At 59.8% G+C, this 12758-nt stretch overlaps 1 protein-coding gene across 1 annotated transcript; it reads right to left on the bottom strand.

Moving 5' to 3' along the window:
* Nucleotides 1-72: 72 nt before the first annotated feature.
* Nucleotides 73-9876, bottom strand: NAPA (NSF attachment protein alpha). The gene is made up of 10 exons (XM_085319223.1): nt 9799-9876; nt 9144-9260; nt 5766-5812; nt 5253-5330; nt 3382-3437; nt 2642-2726; nt 2206-2310; nt 1965-2033; nt 1515-1565; nt 73-988 (listed from the first exon to the last, which is right to left on the bottom strand). The coding sequence occupies exons 1-10, from the start codon at nt 9824-9826 to the stop codon at nt 887-889; spliced, it is 738 nt and encodes a 245-aa protein (XP_085175349.1). The 5' UTR covers nt 9827-9876; the 3' UTR covers nt 73-886.
* Nucleotides 9877-12758: the final 2882 nt, after the last annotated feature.

The raw sequence follows: 12758 nt of genomic DNA, 5'->3' as shown, positions 1-12758 counted from the left end.
AGGGGGAGCCCGGGGGCAGCGGGAGGGGCGCCGGCCCCACGCGGGCCCCGACGAAGCACGGCGCCGGCCCGGTTCCGCTCATGCAAAGTTTTATTCGCCGGGTGCAAACGCTCGCTACAGCCAGGGTGAAACATGCCGCAGCGCCTCCCTCCCCCAGCTGAACCCGGGGGGAGACGGGGGGGGGACACACGCAGAGTGGGGCAGCCCCACGGCCACAGCGACGCGCAGAGTGGGGCAGCCCCACGGCCACAGCGACGGGGGGGGAGGGGGGAACACCCTAAAACCAGGCTCTTCCACACAATTCTGCGTGGGAACCGTCCGCCCCCTCCCCACCACCCCCCCAGCCAGGGAAGGGGGCAAAGAAATCCTCTGTCTTCCTGGCCCGGGGAGGGACGAGGGAGGGAGGGGCGGCCCAAAGCAGGGCCCGGAGAACCGCGGCCGCTCGCCCTCCCTGTCCCCGCCGTGGGGAGAGGCTGCTGAACAGTGGGGCAAGAAGGGGGGGGGGAGAGGGGGCTGCGGGCTGGCCGCTGAAGCTTAAAATCAACTCGTAGGGAATATATTACAGAATTAAATACCTGAAGCGGGTTCATTTACAGTGAGGGGAGGGTGAAAGCCAGGCCCTGGGGGCGGGAGCGGAAGGCAGGCCGGGGCCACTCGGAAGAGCAGAAAACGGGTCGCTTTGGGGCTTTTTCCCCTACAACAGGCTCCGGGCCGGCCCGGCGGCTCTGCTCTTTGGATCGCGGGGGAAAGGGCYGCGGGAAAGGTTAATGGTAGTTGAAGTCCGACTCCTTCTCCCTCTGGACCTCGCCCTCCCCCCTCCCAGTCTCCCCGCGGAGCKGCGCGGGGAGAATTGCCTTTAACGGGGAAGGAAGGGGCAGGCCGCCGCTTAACGCAAGTCCTCCTCTTCGCCCTGGATGGTTTTCTTGATGCGGAGCAGCATGGTGGTGAGCCACTGGTCCAGGCGGGAGATGGAATCGTATTCCTTTACCTAGGGAGAGGAAAACACCCTCAGAGACGGGCAGAGCGCGGGGCAGAGGCAGAACTCCACCCCGCAGGGCGCCAGCTTCCGAGGGAGCGCGCTGTTCGGGACGGCGAGGCCGAAGAGCCTTGGGAAACGATTTCAGGGCGGGATCAGGCAGCACGGCCTCACAGGCAAAGCACTCGGACGCGGGAGATTCCTTCCACCACTTGACATCAGGCGGCACCCCAGGAACCCGCCTGCACCCCCGGCCTCCGGGAGCAGAGCACCTGGAGGTCTCCACGAGCCTGGCGGCAAAGCGGGTCTGAGCGAGCGGGAACGGCCCCGGACGCTGAACACACGCACGCGGGAGCCCGCAAAGGGAGGAAAGCTCCGGCGAGCAAGCCGAGGGCGCAAAGCTGGACCCACTCCTGGAAGTGCTTGCAGCGGACGGAGGCAGGGAAAAGCTTTTCCCTTCGTTTGCGGTACCTCCGCCCAGCGTGTTTGCGCTGGAGGAACGTTTAAGACAAGGTGCTTCCACCGGCGTTCAACTTACTGCATCAGTGTAGCCGTCTATGTTCTGCTCCTCGTGAGCATCCAGCAGTTTCTGCAAAAGAGCGAGCGCGTGCGGGAGATCAGCGGGGTCCTTCCTCCGCTCCGCCGGGCCGCCGGGCCCGCCCGCCTCCTCGAGAGGCGCCGCGCCGCGCGCGCGGAGCCCTCGCGCCTGGCTTCGCGCCCGCGTTTCTCCAGAACAGATTTGGAGAGCAGCGGGGGGGAAGGAACTGCCTCGGCAGGGCAGAGCCAAGGCCCATCTTGCCCAGGATCCGCACCGCAAGACATCGCGCTCGCGGCGGCCAGCCTACGACTCCAGCGACCGGGTCGTGGTCCAGGTGCCTTCCCGTGCCCCGCGGGAGCCGGCCGCGCTCCTTGCTGCATTCCTTATGGCGTTTCCTCCCCAGCCACTCCGTGACGCAGGTTAGAGGAGGGAATTAGCTCTGCTACTCACTTTGATCAACTTGCACTCCCTGGAATCCGTGAAAGCCGGGAACATCTCTTCGTACTTCTGCACGGCCAGCTAGAGGGTAAGAGGCGAGATGAGCGCCCGCACGGACAGATGCTTAGGAAGGGACGGGGGAGGCCATCGCCCGGCCCCGAGCCGCCAGCCCCCTTCTGACCCTCTGCTCGCAGCCACGACAAGCGGGCGCCCCGCACCCAGCCCAGACGAGCAGCTCTAGCCTTCCCCAAACCTTTGCGTTGAGCATGTCGATACAGAAGTGGCAGAGGGCCGCCTTGAAGAAGTACTCCTTGGCGCTGTACTTCAGCAGCGGACTGTCCATGGCGCTGGTCCCCACCTGSAGAAGACACCAGGGACGAGAGGCTTCCTGAGACACCGAAGAAGGTACGTCACATCTGAACAGGGCAATCACGAGAGGGGCTGCAGCAAAGAGCTTCTGGCAGCAGCCCTCCCTGCTGCAGCAGACTTGCCAGCCCACCCTGAGCCCGCTGCAGGGCCGCCCACCCKSMGCCCGCTGCAGGGAGCTCGTTTACAGGCCGGCAAGAAGCCTTTTGCTGTTAAAGACACGGGTGAGGACAAGTCTCAGCATCTCCAGCAGGCACGAGCCATCACGTTTTGCAAGCGGGCTGGCAGGTCCTGCCCTTCCAAGGCAAGGAGGAGCCACAGACCTGCTCGTAGATCTCCACGGCCTTCTGGTACTGCTCCAGCTGCGCTGCGTAGGTGGCCACTTTCAGCAAGCACTTGTTAGCAGAGCTGTGGGGCAGGAGAACCAGGACAACTCAGGGCAGCTGGGGCTCGGCCACGGTGCCCTCCACCGGCACACGCACTCAGGGAATCACCRTCCCGGCGTGTCTGACTGGCCACCCGCAAAACACTGTTTTTTTCCCCAACCCTGCTGTGAAGTCCCACCTCCCCTTCCAGCGCACACGTCAGTGCTGCGAGCCGTAAGGCCGCTGCCCGCGGGCRCCCCTGCCCCTCGGGCACTCCAGCTCCTGCCTCGCTGCGGGACGTGGGTTTCCCCAGAGAGCGGGGAGCAGCCAAAGCCGCTAAGCGCAGGAGATCGACTCCTGCGAGTTCACGGCGAGCAAGGGGCAGCTGGGAACCCTCCCCTCTCCCATAGGGCTGAGCCTCCGCSGCACAGGGAGGCCGGGGCTTGCCTGCGCAAGCAGAAAACGGTGCCGCACCTTGCCCAGTTCAGAAGCTGGTGGAGAGGACTGGGAAAGCAGCCAGCACCAGCAAGACACGTAATACCCCTTGCTCCAGGGGGGAAGTAACTTTAGAGACCAACTTAGTCACCATCTGTTTCCTGACCCTCTCTGGGCTGTGTTACAGCTCCTACCCTGCCTGGAGAGCTGCAATGACAGCTCCCGGAGAGCCCGGAGCAGCCGGGCTCGCAACGTCTGCGTACCTGTTGGACTCTTCCCCTTTGTAGTAATCCGCAGCCTGCTCGTAGTGGGCTATCGCCTAGCAAGAAAAGCAAACGCAGTGAGAGCTCCGCAGGCAGGGAGTAATATACCATAAAAAATAATAATAATAGAGAGATGCACAGCCTTCAGCAACGCGGTGCCTGGAACCGCCGGGAGAATCCTCCGCAGCCCGGCCTCGCAGGACGCGCGCGCGCTCCAGTCCGCCCACGCGGCTTCCGCTGTCGGCGCTGCCATCTGTGGCTGGCTCCTGCCGCAGGGCCTGATGCAACGGTGGCAACGGTCCGGCAGCTCCCCCGCGGAGACAAGGTCAGAGCGAGCGAGCGAGCGCGCGCGGCGAAGCCGGAGCAGAGCCCGGACCTTCCCGTCGGATTCGATGCCAGCCCAACGGCGGACGCCCCAAGGCATCGCAGCGCTACGGGGCTAAGCGGAGCTATCTTTCCCCCCCACCAGAGAAAACGGGCTATTTTCCTCTTTTCAGCCCATTCTTTAAGGGGGCGGCTCCTCTCCTCGCTGCCCGCGGGTACGTTGCACACGCGCGTCTCCTGCCAGCAGGCTGGGGACCTACGGGCAACCGCAACTAAATCTGAGGACAAATCACATTACTCCCGTTAAGCCCACRGGATCGGTGTCAAAGAGGGGAAGGCCTTCCCGACAGGCGCTAGCACATCTGGCCGTACAAGCTCAGCCCTTCTTAGGGAAGGGCATAAGCCCGGCCTCGGGGCAAATCCGAGCAAAAGCAGGTTACTCCGTGAGCAGCAAGCTGTTTACAGATGGGGGAAGAGCGACTGGCAGGGCAGGACTGACGGGAAGGCTGCGGGAGATGCCCAGCCAGCTACGCAAGCAGGAAGAGAAACGYGCCCCATTATCCACGGATCTGGTAGAGGCTCAGGAAGCTGGAGCTGTATCCAGGAGCTGCATTTGTGAAGTTGCCATGGGAACGTACACACACAGAGTACACCGCTCTAGCGGCAGCAAAGGCACTGTGGGTTATTCCCAGGAGTTGTCAAGTAGGATGTCACGAAGACTTGCAGGGAGGAGTGTCAAGAACAGCACTAAATTAACTCATGGAGTGAGCGGAAGCCTGAATTAGATCCGTGCAGGATGTGGAAATTTGTTTCCCTTTAAAATAAACCTGGCTTATTCCACTTCCAGCCAGCAAGGAAGAAAAAGATACCCCCATAAGTGAAAACACCTAGCCCTGAGGGCTATAAAGAGCAGAAGAGATGGCCCTTCAGGGCGCCGGAGGCGGGCGGACGTYGCGGCCTCCGCAGAGGCGCAAAGTTTCACTACCTTGATTGGTAGCGGCGATTTCTTTTCAGACAGCTCCAGTGACCTGTTCCTGCAGTTCTCAGACACCCACGCAAGCCTGAAGCTTTTATTCTTTCATTAGCTGCAGTGTCAAGGCCATTCCAAGCGTTTTTCCCAGGTCTGCGCAGGGACTGACACACTCCAGGAAGTCTCGCTGGTATTTGAGCTTAAAGTCCCCTTCCTGGCAGCTTGGGGGAGGCCAGCGGCCCGCAGCGGAGCGGCTCACGCACCAGGCACGTTTCGGGGAAGAGGCACGAACAGCCTCAGGGCGAAGGGCGCTTCGCGTGGGGTACAGCGTCCCGCACACCGCGCCCCTCCGCCAGCGCTGCGGTGAGCCAGCAGCGCCCTTACTGAGCGCCCGCGCTCCGTCTCCAGCCAAAACTCCGGGTTTTCAAGCAAAACCCCAGCTTTAACGGAGGAATACATTTCTGGAATCCATTGGACGCGGTTCAAGCTACGCTTCCCCGTGCCCAAGCTGCCAGGCGGAGCCGCGAGGACGGCTCAGCCCCTGCACTGCAGGTTCCCGTCTCCCCCCCGCGTTTACCTTCTCGATATCCACCAGCTCCGTCTCATAGATTTCCGCTATCGATATGTGGTGTTTCGCGGCTATGGTGAATCGGCCCTGAAAGCAGAGAGAGATTCGCACATGTGGCCTGGCACTTCTCTGCGAGGGGACGTGTGGGAGAGCGACCCCGAGCCCAGCAACAGCGGTCCCGACGCCAGCGCGTGGCTCCGAGACGGGCACGCTGCCCGAGAGCGGGCAACGCTGCCCCGCTCATCGCTCCCAGCTCTAGAAAACACTTGTCCCTGGGTACCCACCCACCTTCCAGCTCTCACTGGACCCCAGTTTCAGCCCCATCCTCCTAGGCRGCATCATTAAGCCTTTGCAATACCAGCAAGTTGGACAAAACCATCAGAAAGACGCTGACTTGCGCTGGCACCTCTGAGCTGATGGCATGCGAGGAGGTACATCAAACCCTTCAGCGTCACCACCCTCCCTCCTGGGGAAAAACCAGCTGTTTCCCAAGGTGACAGAAAAGAGCACGGCCAGGCTCACCATGTCTGTGTAGATCTCGATAGCTCTGATCAAACAGTTAATGGCCTCTGAAAAAGAAAGAGCAGATTTGTGAGAAGAGGCGCTCTGGAAGAGCGGCACCGTTTGCCACCCCTCCCTCCTCCTCCTCCCAGCCTCCCCGAAGCGATGAAGCTGTATTTATAGCGCACGCAAAGATCAACAGCTACTCAAGAGCTGCTGAGGCTACAGGCTTCCAGGGAACTTTAGAGCATGCGAGTGGTGACACTGACCGTCCGGGGACTGYGGAGCAAATCAGAGACTCCGTTTGGACCGCCGTGTCCCTGTGCCCCCGCGTTAGACCGCTGATGGACAAAGTCAGTGCGCATCAGGCAGCCTGCGGACGCCTTGCTGTGCCACAGGCCTCCAACGAGAGGCCACCTACAACCAGATCAGCAACGCTTTTCCTACGTGTTTGAACCCCGGTGCCAAAGGCTGCTGCAGATGGAAGTTATCCTACTCCAAGGTGCACACGGAGCAGCTTTGGCTTCAACAGCAGCGAAGTCTCTTCAAGAAGAGCATCAACCACACGGCAAGAACGCTCTGCATTAAACCGGACCACGCCTCCCCCGGGCGACACGCATCGCTAGGGATGGAGCGGGTCTGGCCCGTCCGTCGGGAGCAGCTGAACTTCCCAGGGGACAGGCGACAGACCAAGGGCTGCTCCGATTTCCTGAAGTTCCCGGAGCAGAACCCAGAACCACGTGGCATCGCTCCATCCGTCGCCCCGAGCGCAGAACCGCCCAGCGGCTGGAAAGCAGGAATAAAGCCACCTTTTTCCCCCCCCCTGCCCAGAACAAGAGGCCTCTGTCTAGGGCGGAGAGCATCTGAACTGCAGATCGCAAACAGCCACCGTGAAAGCACGAGCCCGCGCAGTGCTCCACGGCCCCGATGCTGCYCCAGAGGGGCGAGCGCCTCGCCACCTCCCTGAATCCTGCAGCGGGCTTTGCCACGCAGCACCAAGACCTGGCCCCCGCCGCTGCTGGCGGCCAGGTGTTTCATCCTAGCAGGAGCTTATCCGAAGGAAGACGAGCCTTGTTGCTCAGGCAAGCATCCAAGTTCACAGCAGATAAAGAGCAGACAGCCGCACTCCACGCAGGACAGGGCCCAGAGCTGCGGCATTTTTGCTTYGTTTCGGGAGGAGCCTTGCCCTAGCGTTCTCCGAAGAGGCGTGGGAGGAATTCTGCTGCAGATAAATGCCAGGCTCCCGGAGACKGATCTTTTTCTGACTGCTCCCAGCTGTCAGGCTCACGGCGCTCCCTCAGCGGGAAGGCGGACAGCCAAGGAGCGGTAGGCGCAGCTGCCGCCTGACTGACGGCTGTCACAGTCGAGGCTTCGGCTCATCGAGTCCTCCGAACGTGGGACGGCAGCGCAAGGCGGAGGAGAGACCGGGGCGGCGGGAGAGCGTCGTACCACGCGCCAAAAAAAAAAAAATAAACCAGAACCGAGCGGGGCCGGACTGCGAACTTCCAGAGCGTGGGCTCRCGCTGCACCCAACCCAGCAGGCGCTCGAGTCGGAGGGCGGGAGCTCTCCCCTTCGGGGCTGCGAGCGCCAGCGCTCGCCGTCTGCAGCTCTCAGATAAAGGCTGTCAAGCGCCTTAATTAGCTCTGAGAATGAAGACAGCTCACCTAGAACAGACAACAGACATCCTCTTTCTCGTTCCCAAGCCAGGACACGCGGCTGGTATTTACAGAGGTTTTTCCTCCGGCTTCCTCCGCACGGCCGCAACCTAATCTCGGCTTTGCAGGGAGCTCTAGGCTCCCCCCAGGGAGGCACGGCGGTTCTGGCGGAGCCCGTCCAGAGCTAACCCTCCGCACGCACCTCGCCTGCCAGGAGGCCGCCAGGCTCCCCCCGGACCCAGGCCGCAGCAGCGGCTCCTTCCGAGCGGGAGGACGCGCTCCGTCTAGCGGCACCGCGGAGGAGAGACCGCGCGCCCGCGGACAGATCCCCGCAGAGCGGCCGGACACACCGCTCCCGCTGCTGGTTAGGCGGGCCTTCCTCAGCGCAGCTAACGCTCGCTCCTACCTTCTCCCTCCAGTTACCCGAAAGACACGACCGGCTGGGCTGGGGAGAGCTAGCGCTTCCCGGCAGAGCCAGAGACCCTCTGCCCACAAGTCATCTGGAAGAGGAAAACGCGGGATGCACGCGGCAGAGCGCAACGGGACTGGATAATCCGAACATAAGTCCCTGGAAGGTTAAGCAAATCCTACATGAGACTAAATTTGTTCTCTCCTCAGGTTACTTTGTTATCTTCTCTGAAAATCACCCAAACTGATCCAGCCGCAGGTCAGATTAACCCCGGCGTCGGGGTTAACCAGCAAGAGAGCTTGCCGGGAACAGCAAAGCCGGCAGATGCAAGCGCAGCAAGACAAACCCCACASGGCCACGCGCACCCCCGGCGGGCYGCCTCRGAGGTATTCACGTGCTCCTTGTCCYCTTCGTACCCCAAACCCAACGGTCCGAGCTGACGGCTACAGTTTCTGCYGCCGTAYTCCTCCCTGGASTTACGGCTCAGAGGAGAGCTGGGATCCAAGCCCATCACAGAGCAAACACGCAGGACACCCCAACTAATTACGCGTCCCGAGGAGGCCAGCTGAAGCTCCAGATGTCAGGAACGAAGAACACTTACAACAGCGTGAGATCTCAGCTGGCCTATCAACTGCCAAACATGCAGCTCCAGAAAAACACCAGAATGTCGTGTCCCCCCCCAAATCTCTCACTCTGGCTCTAAGCAGAAGTCAGACCAGGAGTTGCTGTAAAGCTAGAGCGAGGGGAGCCAAATTAAAGTGCAGTTCGTGCATGACACATGAATCACAGCCACATCACTTSTAAGGCTTCAGCTGAAGCCATATGCCGAAACACAGGCTCCGCAGGCGGCACAGGGATTCCCACWGCCTGGGAATCGACGTCATTTGACGGGCACGCTAGCTGCGGAGGTGAACTTTGCCAGCCCTCAGCTACCGGAGTGACTTGCAGCTTTGGGAAGCGTGTCGACCCAGCCCACAGCATCTCAGCTCATTCCCAAAGGTGTCAAGAGGATGGGATAATATACACCCAGGAGAAATCCTTGGGTAACACGCAACTAAAATTATTTGATACACACTACGTGCAGTCCTCGATATCCAAAAATCAGGGACTTCTGCGCGTGCCAATGCATCCCTGCCCATAATACAGGAACAGAACCGGCAGGTTTACTCAGTTTTTGCTAAGTCACAGCTCACTGCTAGCCACACGGCCTGAAGGGCCCCCCTTCTGCTAGCTCCGGGACCCTGTCTTCCCCGAGCCGGCAAGAGAAAACAAGCCGCTTTCCCGCACCGCTGGTGCCCCGCTCCACGAAGCCTGAAGGAAAAGCAAGCCCTTACCTTGCGGGTCGGCTTTCTTGAAGGCATTGCCTGCGTCCACGAAGTTGGTAGCTGCATCATGCTTGCTCTGCAGCTGAAGGTGGAGCTGCGCTGCCTGGCAGAAGGCATTCCCTGCGGCTGGAATTGAAAACAAGAAGCACAATCTTAACCGTTTCAGAGAGACGCATTGGAAAAGGAGGATATGGGCAGCTTGTCCTCGCCCAGTATTTTTAAGGGTCAAATGCTAAAAATGCCAGTTTTCAGTGTGGGCTGCGGTGCCGCTTAAGAGCTGCGGGAGGAGTGCTCAGASTTTACTAGAGGCATCAAGAAACTGAGGTTTGGCAGCGCCTGGCAGCCAAAAACCACCTCCTGCTTTGGGTCCCAGCGGAGCGTACGGCACAGGGACCTCGGAGTCAGGCAGGTTGTCTCTGGGAACGCTTCCCTCGGCCGTGCCGCGACTCTCCTAAGCCAGGAGCAGCAGCGCGTGTTCCCATCCAGACGCCGGAATCAGCCCAAACAACAGCCTTTCCCAGCACCACGTTCAAGGTCTCTCGCGGGCTCGCGACACTGGGTTTCAGTTCGCTCCTCGCCAGGGGAGACCGTTCCCACGGCCCACGAGAACACGCTCCGTCCCCACGGCCGCGGGGAAACGGCCTGCGGCTGCACGCGTACGTACCGCTCCAGTTCTTGGCCATTTTGAACATGTTTGCCGCTCGCGCGTAGATGTCGCATGCTTCCTCTATCCTGGAGGAGCCCCTGGAAGCGAACAGGAGCCAGGCATCACCTAAGCGCTGCCTGCCGGGAAACCCACTGCCCAAGTGGAAAAAAATTACATCGTTCTACTCAGGCTGCCAACAAGAGCAAGAAAGGCTCCCCGGGAGGCGCTACCAATAAAGACGAGTCGTCTCTTCTAGCTCCAGATTTACCAGGATTTGGCATCTGCAAGAACCTCCAGCACGGCTTGAGGTTCAGGGCACCGACGTTAAAATTGAGGCCAACCGGGTGGGTGGYGGGGGGCGGAGGAGCAGATTTGCTGACTGCAATTCTGCTTGCTCAGGGCTCACGGCTGACCGAGGACGGGGCTCACGAGACAGAAAGGAACGCCAGCCRCGGCATCCCGCGCCGTCTACCCTCTCCGGGAAGCACCAGGCCCACGCAGCGCACGAGGGCTGGGCCTTCCCCCCATCGCAGAGACGCTACGAGGACTCGGCAGGAGCCGGGCTAATACTTCACAGAAGCTATTTTTATTAATAATTAACAAGCAGAGAAATCATCCAGCAGCACAGGGGCAGAGCGCCCGCGGCGAAGGGAGCCGCGCTGTTGCTGCCGGTTAAGCCCCGGCCCGCGTCCTCCCTCCGCTGCTAAGCAGCCAAAGCAGATGTTGGCAGGGGCACAGCCAGCAGCCGCTGGAGGAGCGTCCTGGCTCTTGAACAAGCTGGGCAAATTCCAGAAACAGCACGCCGCCAGCGCGGCAGCCCTGACGGCGAGACCAGCGGAGGGGAGAGACTCTGCTCCGCCCGTTAGCAGCCCCGAAGGGAACGCCRGGAGAGAGCAAGCTCATCAAAAACAAACCCCGCTCAAAATTCAGGAGCTGCAGCAAGCAAGCAGCACCCTCCGGCCCTTCAGTTTTCCTAGCGAACGCGCACATCTATTGGCCTCGCGGATKCTGACTGAACCCTAACTGACAAGTYGAGGGAGCTTATTAAAGACTTTTTTTCCCCTCTCTTCTTCTTCTTTCTTTAAGGCAAAATATGCACTTTCACTCCCATTTCCTCCCTTAAGGCCGAATACGTACTTTCACTCCCATTTCCTCCCTTTCACTAGAAAGCTGCAGTTAAAGACGTGGCAGGGGCCGGCAGAAGGCTTGTCAGGGACAGCAAGCTACTCCACCAGCCTGGATCAGTCTGAACAGCCAAGCTCTCTCCCATGCCCCAGTTTTCCTGCTCCCCAAAACAGCTGAAGGACCAACACGAGTGCCTTAGGAATTAACCCAAACTCAAGGAGGGACGTTTCCCCCGCGTCCTATGCGTTACCAGTGCAGTCAAGGTTACTAAGCAARTCACCATGATTTACACAAAAAGGGCTGATAGGTGGGTGGGGGGATCACTAGTGTGCAAACAAGATCTGTTTCCTCTTTTCCTCCCCCCTCACAAATTCACTAACTAGAAAATCAAGGCAGCCTGTGCTCTCCATCCCAGCAAAGTTTATCTTTTCAGCCTAGAGGAACGGGAYTGTCACAGACCCACAAGATCCAAATGCAGAAATCAGCTGCTCTGCCCCAATGCAAGAAATAAAATAATAGAAAAAAAAAAAGCAAAGTATTCCCAGTGATTTTATCTTCAGGCAGGAYGACCGAGCAGGCCAGCACAAACACTGGCGTTCGCAGACAACTCGACTAAGGATGCGACAAGCACCTTGCAGAGCGCGGGAGCCGTGCTGCGCCTGCCTCGCGCTGCCCTTCAGACCCCGGAGCTGGAGACAGCTCCAAGACACGCGTAAGACCGCCGGGGGAAACAGCTGGAAGAACGCCGTGGTTCAACATCACCACCACCCTTTAACATTTAAATGCCCTACTTTTCTATCTTCCGTTAATCCAAAGCTTTCAGATAATAACAGCAGYGAGATCTGAAAGAAATTCGATGCTACGCAGAAGCGAAGAGGCACTTCAGCACAACAGCACGAACCGGAGGAGAGAAACCAGGTGTCCAGATCCCACCACGCGAGCGCTGGGAAAGCCTCCCCGGCTGCAAAACAAGGCTAACAAACCTCCCCCTTATCAGGGCCCTGCAAGGGCAAGCGACAAACTCGCTCTTGCTTATGAAAGCCTCTGTTTACTCTGTTAAAGCTGAATTTTGCAATTTTCAACACTAGGCACCTCTGATTTCTCCCCTACCAACTGAACCGTGCAAAGCTGGGGTTACAGCGAKGGCCTAACCAACCGGCACGAACGCGGAAGAGCCCCCACGCTYCGTTCACAGAGGTAAGTTCAAATTGTGCTGAGAAAGCGAGTTAAATTTATGTASTTTGTCCCTCACAAGTAAGGTCTGGGCAGGAGGAAACAGAGCTCTTATTCCTAAAGAAGCCAGTGCAGAGATGCAGGATCAGTTAAGGTTTGGTACAGCAGAATCCTCCTCTTCCTCAGCAAAACAACGCTACCGTTTCTAAAACGCAAGCTGAGCGCAGCTGACTAGTTTACGGCGAAACGAGCGCCAGAGACCCGAGTCAACGCAGACGTCCGGCGACTCAGAGCTGCTCGGAAGCGTGCGCTGCCTCAGCACCTCGGCCCTCTCCTTTGAGCTAAACCCCCAAGGCCCAGCACCCTCACCGCATAGCGCCCCAACACCCTCCTCGACCCCACAGCAACCCCCAGGGCCCCGCATCTTCACCCCACAGCACCCCATGGCCCCCTACAAGTCTTTTGCCCTCTTCCCCACCCCTCAGCAGCACCCCAGTGCCCAGCACTGCCACCCCATAGCCCCCCCACAAGCCCTTTACACTCTTCTCCACTCCCACCAGCACCCCAGTGCCCAGGACCACCACCCCACAGCACCCCCAAAACCTTCCCCACACCCCAGGACCAATGCACTCACCCCATAGTCCACCCTCTAATACCCTTTCCCACCCCTCAAGACCTCC

Source organism: Rhea americana, unplaced genomic scaffold, assembly GCF_003343005.1.
Source record: "Rhea americana isolate MKP2758 unplaced genomic scaffold, rheAme1 scaffold_577, whole genome shotgun sequence".
NCBI lineage: Eukaryota > Metazoa > Chordata > Aves > Rheiformes > Rheidae > Rhea > Rhea americana.
The sequence above is the reverse complement of the archived record's forward strand: the minus strand, read 5'-3'. Positions and strand labels throughout refer to the sequence as shown.